Below are 11,592 nucleotides of genomic sequence, written 5' to 3' on the forward strand. Positions count from 1 at the left end.
TACATCACATATTCTGCATAGCATATAAGACCTTCCGGTCACACATAATTACCACTCTAGGTAAGGTATAGTGAGAAGACTCACCTCGTACGATGTCGGATAACCTCTCGTGCTCGATAACCCTACCTAGCCTCCTCCTATTAACATAATAACATCTATAATCAATACTTTCTCTTGTCCTCATTTCTAAGGAGTGGGTAAAAGACCATTCTACCCCTCCTAGATCTCTCTCTAGAACCAGCTTGACCAAAACTCTAAGGTCAACTGAAGTCAACTCAAGTCAACGGTCAAACTTTGACCAGACTCGTCGAGTGCACTCGTGTGACTCGGCGAGTCCAGGCGTCTTCCGAATCCTCATAGATCTTCACTCGACTCGTCGAGTTAACCTCTCACTCGACGGTTACCACTGGTCATGAATCGCGGGGCAACCCCGACTCGACTCGTCGAGTGCACTAATGGACTCGGCGAGTTTCTTCCATGGCAACACTCAAATGACCTTCTGAGGTCAGATCTGTTTCTCTAACTTATAGATCTGACCTTACCATACCCAAAAATCGCGTAAAGGTCCGACCTTTACACTCATGCAACGTCCATAAAGCTTCTTTTGGTGAAATAGCCTTAAAAATGGCAACCTAGGTTCATATCTCTAATGGAATAGCATAAAGCAAGATAGATAGGACTCTCTGAACCTATTAAGGTCCAGATCTAAGAAGAACTCCACCTTGGGACCTCACATACTTCGAATCCAAGCTAAAGAAGGCATAAGAAAACCCTAGATTCAAGTAGATCACCAAATACACGAGATTGAGCACAGATTAATACCTCTAGCAGCCTCTTCTGATCAAATGGTGGTAGATCTGAGCTCCTCAATCTTCCTTGCTTGCCCTCCTTCCTTCTTTCTTGCAAAATCACACTTAGAATGATGAAAACGGCTCCTTCTCTCTCTCACAACGCTCTCAGGTGCTCTGGTGCTCTCAAGGGTGATGGTGGCCGCAAATGAGGGCCATAAGGTCCCTTAAATAGGGCACAGGCCCGAGGATTTAGGGTTTCCACCCACAGCGCCTACTCGGCGAGTCTACTCTTGGACTCGTCGAGTAGTTCATTAAACTTACGTGGCCACCCCGCTTCTACTCGACGAGTTATAGCACCAACTCGTCGAGTAGATCAATGGTTCACAAAAATAAATAATTAAAATAATATACCTGGAAATCCGGGGTGTTACATGACTAGCCCGGATCTGCGGGCGTTACCTTATGAGAAACTCAAAATCTTCGGGTGCACAACCTATTATCATGTTAGTGAGGGAAAGCTTGAAGCAAGAGCCAAGAAGGAAATTTTCTTGGGATATGCATCAGGTGTGAAAGGCTATCGTCTTTGGTGTTTGGAAGATTTCAAGTTTATAATCAACAGATATATTACTTTTGATGAGAACTCCAATGTAGCTTCTTTAAAAGCTACGGTCCCAAATGGTGATGACATTGAGACGGTCAAGTCTCAAGTAGTTGATATAGAACCTAAAAGCCAACAAGGTTCTTGTCGTGTTCACGAGAAGATCATGGTGGTATTCACGATGATACTGAACATGAGACGGTTCAGCAAGAAAATGTACACGAACCAGAGGAACAAGAGCTCGGAGACAATTCGGTCTCTACTAGGCCGAGGCGAGCATATAAGAAAGTTCAAAAGTTGGGGTCTGATCAACCCTTGAAGCACTACGGACATGCAAGTTTGGTTGAGTATGCACTCTCAATGGAGGAAGATGAGTCGGTCTCCTTCAAGGAAGCTATTCAGAATGGCAATAATGAGAGTTGGTTGGCTGCTATGGAAGAAGAGATGGAGTCTCTTCGAAAGAACCAAACTTGGGAGGTGGTCCCATTACCCGTAGGAAAGAAAGTTATTGGTTGTAAGTGGGTGTACAAGAAAAAGGAGGATTCTTCCGAACTCGGTGGTAAAAGGTACAAGGAAAGATTAGTAGCAAAGGGGTTTGCACAAAGAGTGGGAGTAGACTACAATGAGATATTTTCTTCGGTAGTGAAACACACTTCCATCTGGGCATTGTTGAGTATTGTTGCTCATGGTGATTTGGAGCTGGAACAACTCGATGTAAAAACCGCTTTCTTGCACGGAGAATTGGATGAGGAAATCTATATGCATCAACCTGATGGATTCAAGGTTGTTGATAAGGAAAGTCAGGTATGTCGCTTGAGGAAATCACTATATGGATTGAAGCAATCTCCACGACAGTGGTACAAGCGGTTTGACTCTTTCATGTTGAAGCATGGGTTCTCCAGAAGGTTGTATGACTGTTGTGTTTACATACGGAAGCTTCATGGAGGTGATTATATTTATCTTCTTTTATATGTGGATGACATGCTTATTGCTTTGAAGAGCAAGGTGGAGATAGATAGACTGAAATCTCAACTTGGTAAAGAGTTTGAGATGAAGGACATGGGAATTGCCAAGAAAATATTGGGTATGGAGATTAGAAGAGAGAGGACGAAACATCGATTGTTCTTGAGCCAAAAAGGCTACATTGAGTGGGTCATTGCGAGGTTCGGGATGCAAGATGCCAAGTCAGTGGTGACTCCATTGGCTCCACATTTTAAGCTCTCTAGTAGACAATCTCCTTCTACAGCAGAAGATAAGACGTACATGGAGCGTGTGCCTTATGCCAGTGCAGTCGGCAGTCTGATGTATGCCATGGTGTGTACACGTCCAGATATTTCACAGGCGGTCAGTGTGGTCAGCAGGTTCATGGCGAACCCAGGGAAGGCACATTGGGAAGCTGTGAAATGGGTCTTGAGATATTTGAAAGGAACCGCTGATATTGGTTTATGCTTTGGTGGAAATACATGGTGAATTACTGGATTTGTGGATTCAGATCATGCTGGTGATTTGGATAGATATCGATCTACTACTGGCTATGTGTTCAAAATACATGGTGCTCCAGTTAGTTGGCGATCGATGTTACAAGCAACAGTAGCGCTTTCTACTACAGAGGCTGAGTATATGGCTATAAATAAGGTGTAAAGGAAGCACTGTGGTTGTGGGGTTTTTTAGATGATTTGGGGTTTGAGTAAGATTGTGTAGACTTGTGGTGTGATAGTCAAAGTGCAATTCATTTAGCTAAGAATCAAGTTTATCATGCTCGTACCAAACATATAAATGTCAGATATCATTTTGTCTGGGATGTCATAGAGGATGGTGATATTTCTCTTATGAAGGTGCACACTGATGAGAACCCAACAGACATGTTAACCAAGGTGGTACCAGATGGCAAGTTTAAGCATTGCTTGAACTTGCTTAATATTAATCAGTGTTGATTGCCCTTGAGGGCAAAGACATTGTGGGGCAATGTCAGGGTAAGGTGGAGTTTTCACCTGGTGAAGTGAACTACGGTGGCTTGATCCCAGATGTGGGTACGTAGGCAACCATGGTCAAATGGTGTAGTCGGATTGAGTATTACATATCAAGGTGTGCAACTTCTTCTTTGGTGTATCGTCCAAAATTTGAGGTCTATCAAATGTTGTTCGAGGTGGAGAATTGTAAGTGGTCAGCCCAAGAACTTAGCTTGAGTTGATTTGGGTCAGCCCAACTGTTATGGGTTAAATGACCCAGTTAATAGCCCAAAGAATGTAGGCCCATGTATGTTTGTTTATATGCTTATTTCAGCTGTAAAGAGAGTAATGCACGTAAGTCTTGTAACAGAGAACAAGAGCGAGGTAAATTGCTTCTTAACCTAATACAAAGTTTTCTCTCTTCTGGTGGATGTAAGCAGGTTATTGTTGAACCACGTTAAATTTGTTGTTCTTCATTTCTCTATTTTACTTTTTCTTTATCTTGGTATTGTCATTGCTTGTTCTTGGGTCTAAGGGCAAAACGGGAATACTCTAACAGAAGGCTTAATTGCTGTCAAGTTTGTAATTTTTCTGCATTGTATTGCTGGAGCAACATACATTAATACATGCTAATTTCATTAACATACCATTTATCCCTCTTGACGAAACAAACTTATGTTAGATATATGTTTTTGTCAAATTATTTCAAGCCACTGTTTGACATATAAACTTCCCAAATCATAACAAAGCCAATAATAACTATTAAGTCATCTAATGGCTTCAATATTCATTCCCTTCACAACCTAGAAGAAAATATATAAGCAAGTTAGAAACCCATAATTTATCTTCATGCAGTGAAGGAGAAGTTTACAACCAAATACCATTAGTTGTATAATATTTATCCTTGTCCTTATATTTTAACTATAGATTCCAAAGAGCAGGCCAATGAGCTTACTAGCTTAGGAAATAACGTTACAACACCACCCAACCGGCTTCAGCATGTCTTATCACAGTATATAGACACACCTGACCACATAATTATAATTATATATATGCATGACACCAGTTATATACAATTATACAACTAAAATGAACCAAATAGCTTATTTTTTGTTGTTAGTTTTTTCACTTTATTTTCTGGGTTTCTGTGTGGCAAGAAAGGATAACCAGATCACCAGCCTAAACAAATTGATGGAGTCGAGAAGATCAGAGAATCCGCCACGTGTCCAGCCATGGACAGAAGAAGACACATCAAACTTATCTCCACTTTCTTTTGTCCCTCAACAAGGGTCAAAGGAAGAAGATATGATTGACAAGTTGCCAGGCCAACCACAAGTCGATTTTGATCATTATTCAGGCTATGTAACAATCGATTCAAAGGCGGGAAAGGCATTGTTTTATTACTTTGTTGAATCACCTCACAACTCTTCAACCAAACCCCTTGTTCTATGGCTCAACGGAGGTAATGCATCAATTTCGTTTCAATCAATTGTAAAAATATTAGAGTGGGTTTGGTTATAGAAATGGTAAAACACATTTGATTGAAGTCTTTTCAAATTATAAATATATACAAATGGTAAGTCTTTGCAAGTGTAATTATGTAACAAATAGTACAATCAATTCATGAACAATGTACGATAAAATACAACTTCAATCCCTCAACTTTGTATAATCAATTATTTGCAACCCCTTTATTTTGTAAAATGATATTTTTTATCCCTTCCACCTTTAACTTTGTAAAATATCAATTTTACCCTTTCGTTTTCGAAACTTTCGTGTTTATCCCACATGAAAAACCCGAATTACCCGAAACCTGAAAAATTTACCCGATCACCACCCCTAGTTTCAACCAAACGTATTTTTTAAAATTTCCATTGAAAACTGAAAAATGAAAACTCAACTCTATTTTCTGAAAACGTTTTCTACAAAAATAAAAACAATTTTCTACAACCAAACACATCTTTAACCTTCACCTTCACGTTGTTTCGTACAATAGACAGTCTTAGAATTAACGATCCTATTGTACAGGGCCAGGATGCTCGTCGTTTGGATACGGAGCCATGGAAGAACTTGGACCCTTCCGAGTCAACAGTGATGGAAAAACACTCTACCGCAATGATTACGCATGGAACAACGGTAACCAAAAAAAATCTTCACTCTTTCTAGGGATACTCCAGATGAGAAGGGTGTTCAGGTCTAATATACGTAAGATAGATCAAACACCAAGTCCATCTCCCACCAACAAAAAATTGACATCTAGGGTTTGAATGAACATAATGTAAAAGGCTAAATCCTGAAAATTTGACAGTGGCTAATGTGCTATTCTTGGAGTCGCCTGCTGGAGTGGGGTTCTCGTATTCAAACACATCGTACGCGACAGGGGACAAGCAAACAGCTAAAGACTCGTACACTTTTCTCATCAACTGGCTAGAAAGATTCCCCGAATACAAAACCCGAGATTTCTTTATTACAGGTGAAAGCTACGCAGGTCACTACGTACCCCAGCTTGCTTCTCTCATTCTCTCAGAAAACAAGAAAACTAACGGAACAATCATTAATCTTCGTGGGATTGCGGTAAGTAGTTATCAGACAAAACAAGACAAGACAAGTCATGTCACATGTAACATGTAACAGACGCCACATAAGCATGAATACAACCAATGGGTGTTTTGTATTGTGAATGTGCAGATTGGGAATGCTGTGATAGATGACAATGCAACTGATGAAGGGATGTATGATTACTACTGGACACATGCTCTAAACTCTGATGAGACAAATGCAGGGATCAACGAGTATTGTGGCTATGGTTCTGGGAATTTCTCAGCAAAGTGTTTTCATTATCAAAGCCAATCAGGTAGTGAATATGGTGAGATTGATATTTACAACATCTATGCCCCATTTTGTGATGGAAGTATCCAGAAACCTGCCACTGGATCTGTAAGTCTCTCATTCCATTCAAATACAGGAAATTGCAATGTACTTTTGTTTAAAGAAATGATGTGTTGAATTAGGTCAAGAACTTTGATCCTTGCTCTGATGATTATGTCTCCTCATATCTGAATCTAGCAGAAGTTCAAGAAGCTCTTCATGCCCGAAATACCTCATGGGGATTTTGCACGTACCTTTTCTTTTCTTTCTCTAAAACTAGGATTCCATTATTCCATAATAAATAAAAATCAATGAAAGTATCTTGTATTCGACTCGTGATTTTATGTGCAGTGGTATTGGAATGATAGACAGCCCAACAACCATTTTGCCTACTATCACTCAACTTATTGAAAATGGAATTAGTGTCTGGATATACAGGTAACTCAATCTAATCCAACACCCAATCAGTTATTTATTAAACATACACAAAAATAAACTTACATTTGATCCATGATGAATTGGCAGTGGTGACACAGATGGACGGGTCCCAGTAACATCTTCAAGATACTCAGTGAACAAGTTGAAGCTTCCAGTAGAGACTGCTTGGAGACCATGGTACTATAACAAAGAGGTACATGATATTTTGAAGCCTCAAAAATTAAATACTAAAAAATATATGTACTATAATATCCAAATTTAACATGTGATAGGTTGGAGGATATGTGGTAGGATACAAGGGAGTTGTACTTACCACAGTAAGAGGAGCAGGGCATTTAGTTCCAAGCTACCAGCCAGAAAGAGCATTGCAAATGATCTCATCATTCCTTCAGGGGAAACTTCCTCCATCTTTGGCATAATTACCTTAAATGCCACTGAGTAGTTTTAGTTTCTCACTTATCAAAATCAAATAACTAAAATAAGTAACGATTCCAAAGATTGATTGAATTGCAAAGAGTTCTTGTAAGATGAAAAATTACCAATAAACAGAAAGGGATGAATCTGAAACTTGACCCATGTGGCATCTTAAGTAGTTCAATTTTTCATTTATTATTGCCTTTTGATATACAAGAAAGACCTCTATAGAAAAAAGACAACTCGGAAGCAAGTTGTATCCAATCATAAGTTGAAAAATAAAAATGGTCATTTACAGCATTGAAAATTGATATACAACAACAATTAACAAACACCTCCTGTACATGAATGCTGCTCACTAGTAAAAAGAGCAAGACTTTTTTGGTGCTAATTTACTTCTCTCATACATATGTACATAAACACAAGTTGTTGTTGTAAATTGTGATGTACTCCCTCATTTAGTGTCACATGCATCAGCTCTCAAATTCTTGCATAGAAAAAGAAGGTATTTTAAATTGGAAACAAGAAATAAAACATGGTCAAGAAAGGGTATATCTGTAAATTGTAATAACTAGCTACCTTTGTTTTAGACATTTGAGAGATGATTATGTACACGTAAAGCATCAAAAATGGTTTCAACCCATCTGTCAAATGGAAAGGGTAAATAAAACTGTGAATTTATAATAATAAGAATATAATAGTATGAAAGGAATTATATAATATATATTATTATATTACCCGTGAAGACCAGGGGTAGATGGGTGATATACATTTGTTAAGCCTAATTTTCTAGCAGCTGAAGCAGTGGTTTCACCAATGCATGCAACAGAACCCTCCCATGTCTGTGGTTCAGGTAGAAGATCCACCCAAGCACTGTTGCAGAATAAGAGAAAATATAAGGTGAAATACAAAGAAAATAAAATAGTAAGAGAATTTAGCACCAGAATATTAATTACCCAACTGCAGAAGGTGATGCAACTGCAACTACAGAAGCAGAGAGTGCTTGTTGTAGAATCGTTTGATCCACATGTTGTACAGGTTCCTAAAGTACAACAAACCAAAAATAATGCAACAGAAATTCCCTTGATATTAATAAGAATGTGAAATGCCACATCAAAAATTTGTCAGAACTAAAATACATACCGTTGTGTAAGTATTCAATCTTGTGATGTGGAATCCACGCTTAGAAAGACCTTCCTCTGAAACACAGTTTGATTTTAGTACATATTTAAAACTTATGACCTCATGAGATAGTGAAAATGTCATACGTATAAACACTTAAACAGATACAATTATCAAGATGAGATGTTATGGAAGAGAAATAAAGTAAGGAGTAAAAGGGTGTACCTATATCATGACCAGCTTTTGCAGAAGCAGGATACAAAACACTGCATCTTTCATTCCCTTGCTTTGGAAGCTCTGAAGCAAGAACCTTGCCAGTTGCTGTGAAAGAAGATCATAAAAACTAAATATTATTATTATCTACTACAGCTGTTTGGAGTGATAAATAGTATGGAATTTAGAAGAAAGACATTTATTTACAGATAATACCTTTTGATGGAGTAAAGGCAACTTCAATAAACTGCTTAGATGAAGGTGTAGCTTCATGAAATATGGTGGCTGTACCAGTTCCAACTGCAGCTACCTTCACATTTGGGGTCCCAGCAGCTCTGTGATTGTAGATGATTGTAGATGAGACATAAATAAATTCAGCACCTTAAAAACATCGACTAAAAATAAAGAAATGAATAAAAGGATGGCATGGAGCCATTGTAACTTGAAATTATAGATGGGTGATTTCTGAACTTACTTCCATGCTTGAAGAAAAACCAGAGCTGCTTCTGGTGAAGTTATGATGATCCAATCAAAACTAGTGGCTGCTTCCATAAGATCACAAGAAGAAAACAGATAAACAGTAAACATTACTCTTAGAAGAAAAGAAGCAACAAGTAGAAATTAAGGAGTTTGAGCTTACCACTCAAGAGAGAAACAAGTTTCTCCAGATCAGGCAACTGTGTATGCTGAATTAGAGGAAGCTCCAAACTGTTGATCCCATGTTTTGCCTATCATTATAAAACAAAAAAGTTACATTTAATGAGTGATCTAAAACAAATAAACAATAACTCCATGGTTCAATGTTGGCATTTTCCCAACATATTCACTCCTTTAGCACTATACATTTTGCAAATGTTTCTAAAGTTCCACATATAGTAATAGTTAAAACTGTTGGAATAGAAAAAAATATTAAGACTGCTTCAGTTCAGAATAATTACAAGTCAGCAGCAATATGATCACAGTCTTCATAGACAATGTAAAGTACTTTTAACTTTTATAACTTCTTTTACAGAAAAAATTCGCATATATCAAAATAAGCACCAGAATGAAGCAACTTGTAATTTGCTGCATTAATGTTGCAACCATTAAACGAATATAATACTCTCATGTACAATTAATGCAGTAGTCCACGTGCTCCTTCCCTCTAACCAATAAATCTACGCAAAGTGGTTCAGTACATGTTTAGAATTCAGTGCCACAAAGGAAATGACCCCTGGAGTCTGGAGATTTGAGAAGACCTAAACTAAAATTACATGGAATCGCTGTACTTTTTCCATTACAAAAGAAAGTAAGAAACGCAAGTACTCCATTCATTGATCTCTGAGAAGTAAACTTAAATTCTCATCTAGCCAAAATAATAGTTTGGCCACTAATTACTTTACAAAGTTAACAAAGATTAAGAATATAAAAATTGTTGGTGATGAGAACAATTTAATTAAGCAACACTTGTGAAACAATGAAGTGGATTCTAATTGAGAAAATACAGGAATAGTATTTTATACTTCCATACCTAGTCCCATCTTTAGAAATAATCATATTTAATCTCCCATTTAATCAAACACCTCGCTGTAATGCATCTTTCAATAATATATGCATCAACAACTAAAGAACTACGACAAATTATCTAAATGTAAATTAATAACAACAACAACATCAATGTAGACAATTAACATGATCTAGAATGAACTGAACTTTAACAAAAGCTAAAATGCAAAAAGCAAAATTAGAAGCTAAATGAGAAGAAAAAAGGAAACGGATAATTACAAGAGCAGCGATGAGCTTGTCGTTTTTGCCACGTTCTCTCGTAACAACGACTCGGTGATTCGAGAAGGAGTTCGCCGGAGAAGAAGAGGCTCGGACCTTGAACGATTGAAAGAAAATTGACCGCCGATGATTGTGAAGTAGTTGCGGGGGAGGAGGAGGAGAGAGGGTGGTGGATAAAGAAAGCGGAGATAATTTCATTGTGGTGTTGGGAAATGGGGGGCTGTTGAGGGTAACGTGTTGCGTGGAGAGATTTTTTAGATCAGCCAGCTGTTGCAAGTTTCACAAATGCTTACTTTTCGGGTATTCTACTTGTTTTGCACCCGTATCTTTTGCGTCATTGTCGAATCTGACCCTCCAACTTTGAGTTTCTTCTATCAACCCCCTCCAGTTTTCTCTATGATGACATATCAACCGGACCGGTTAATCCAGGTGATTTATGTTGGCCTGCCTTCGAAATATGTAAATATAACAAATAAGACCTCTAGTTATTGCATCATTGCAAATTTCATGCCTTGCTTATTTGCTTTTTAACTAAAAAGGTCTTCAAACATAATTCATTCTGAAACTAATCCTTCAAATTGATCGGTACATGATGTCTTTCCTTCGGTCATGTAGGCTTTTGAGGAGCAGGAAAAATTGTTGGAGATTTATGGAAAAGTCTCGGGGATCCTAGGTTAATTTAGACTCTATTTTATTAAATGATAATGATTATTTTTTACAAGTGTCATGAAACATCGAAACAAAAAAATATTTTGGTCTTTTAAAGGATTTCTTTTGTCATATGAGCCATTTATTTTTCAAGTTTACTCACACTAGCATCAAATTTACAGATTTATATTAATTATATCAATCATTGGATCCAATTGTTCAACTTTCTATAGTTATAAGTCTACAACAACGTCCTTTTAAGTTCATGATGGATATCAATAATGCAACGACTGATGGGTTTCATATAGGATTTTTTAGCGTTGAAAATAAACAATAATAAGTTGTGTCAAGAACTAACTAATAACTATATGAATATATCGATGAATTTAAAGATGATGATAGGTTAAGTTGTAGAATGATTCTTGACATTTGATGTTGACTTTGACAAAGTTGCAAGGGTAGAGAAGCATGAAACGCGTATGATATGTATCAATAAAATGAAAAATCAGGCATCGAAGATGAAAATAAATAATATAATGTGAACGATTTAAAGATGTGTAAGGATGGTTTTTAACCTTTTAACATTATATGGTTATTATATTTACCTCACAAATAATTGGTGTTAACTTGAATCAGTTGAACTAAATAAATAACATAATGTGAAAGATATAAGTATAAGTGATTGCATTTAATGTTGTCTCATATTATGTAAAATTACATGAGATTGTCTTTTACTCTTATAACGCTCGTTTCCCCAGTATGTTAATTTATTAATTGCTAATGAAAT

At 37.3% G+C, this 11,592-nt stretch overlaps 2 protein-coding genes across 2 annotated transcripts; one reads left to right on the forward strand and one right to left on the reverse strand.

Moving 5' to 3' along the window:
- Positions 1-3,433: 3,433 nt before the first annotated feature.
- LOC145106053 (serine carboxypeptidase 1-like) lies at positions 3,434-7,063 on the forward strand. Its single transcript, XM_079043095.1, has 11 exons — positions 3,434-3,552; positions 3,673-3,770; positions 4,266-4,350; positions 4,496-4,800; positions 5,367-5,532; positions 5,624-5,912; positions 6,027-6,275; positions 6,350-6,456; positions 6,558-6,644; positions 6,732-6,837; positions 6,917-7,063. Exons 1-11 carry the CDS (start codon positions 3,434-3,436, stop codon positions 7,061-7,063), a joined length of 1,758 nt encoding a protein of 585 aa, XP_078899221.1.
- Positions 7,064-7,286: 223 nt separating this feature from the next.
- On the reverse strand, positions 7,287-10,416 carry LOC145108475 (uroporphyrinogen-III synthase, chloroplastic-like). Its single transcript, XM_079045502.1, has 10 exons — positions 10,158-10,416; positions 9,034-9,121; positions 8,869-8,935; positions 8,610-8,728; positions 8,406-8,501; positions 8,202-8,257; positions 8,015-8,100; positions 7,797-7,931; positions 7,638-7,702; positions 7,287-7,545 (listed from the first exon to the last, which is right to left on the reverse strand). The coding sequence occupies exons 1-9, from the start codon at positions 10,353-10,355 to the stop codon at positions 7,645-7,647; spliced, it is 903 nt and encodes a 300-aa protein (XP_078901628.1). The 5' UTR covers positions 10,356-10,416; the 3' UTR covers positions 7,287-7,545; positions 7,638-7,644.
- Between the last annotated feature and the right edge of the window lie 1,176 nt (positions 10,417-11,592).

The sequence above is a fragment of the Lactuca virosa genome, chromosome 4 (genome assembly GCF_052849685.1).
Source record: "Lactuca virosa cultivar CGN04683 chromosome 4, Lactuca_virosa_CGN04683_v6, whole genome shotgun sequence".
NCBI lineage: Eukaryota > Viridiplantae > Streptophyta > Magnoliopsida > Asterales > Asteraceae > Lactuca > Lactuca virosa.

Coding starts and splice junctions, on each gene's coding strand:
- LOC145106053 (XM_079043095.1), top strand. CDS start 3,434: ATGGTCAAATGGTGTAGTCGGATTGAGTATTACATATCAAGGTGTGCA. Junction 5,913..6,026: donor TTAATCTTCGTGGGATTGCG/GTAAGTAGTTAT, acceptor GTGAATGTGCAG/ATTGGGAATGCTGTGATAGA. Junction 6,457..6,557: donor ACCTCATGGGGATTTTGCAC/GTACCTTTTCTT, acceptor TTTTATGTGCAG/TGGTATTGGAATGATAGACA.
- LOC145108475 (XM_079045502.1), bottom strand. CDS start 10,355: ATGAAATTATCTCCGCTTTCTTTATCCACCACCCTCTCTCCTCCTCCT. Junction 8,729..8,868: donor GTTTTTCTTCAAGCATGGAA/GTAAGTTCAGAA, acceptor CTACAATCACAG/AGCTGCTGGGACCCCAAATG. Junction 7,932..8,014: donor GCATCACCTTCTGCAGTTGG/GTAATTAATATT, acceptor ATTCTGCAACAG/TGCTTGGGTGGATCTTCTAC.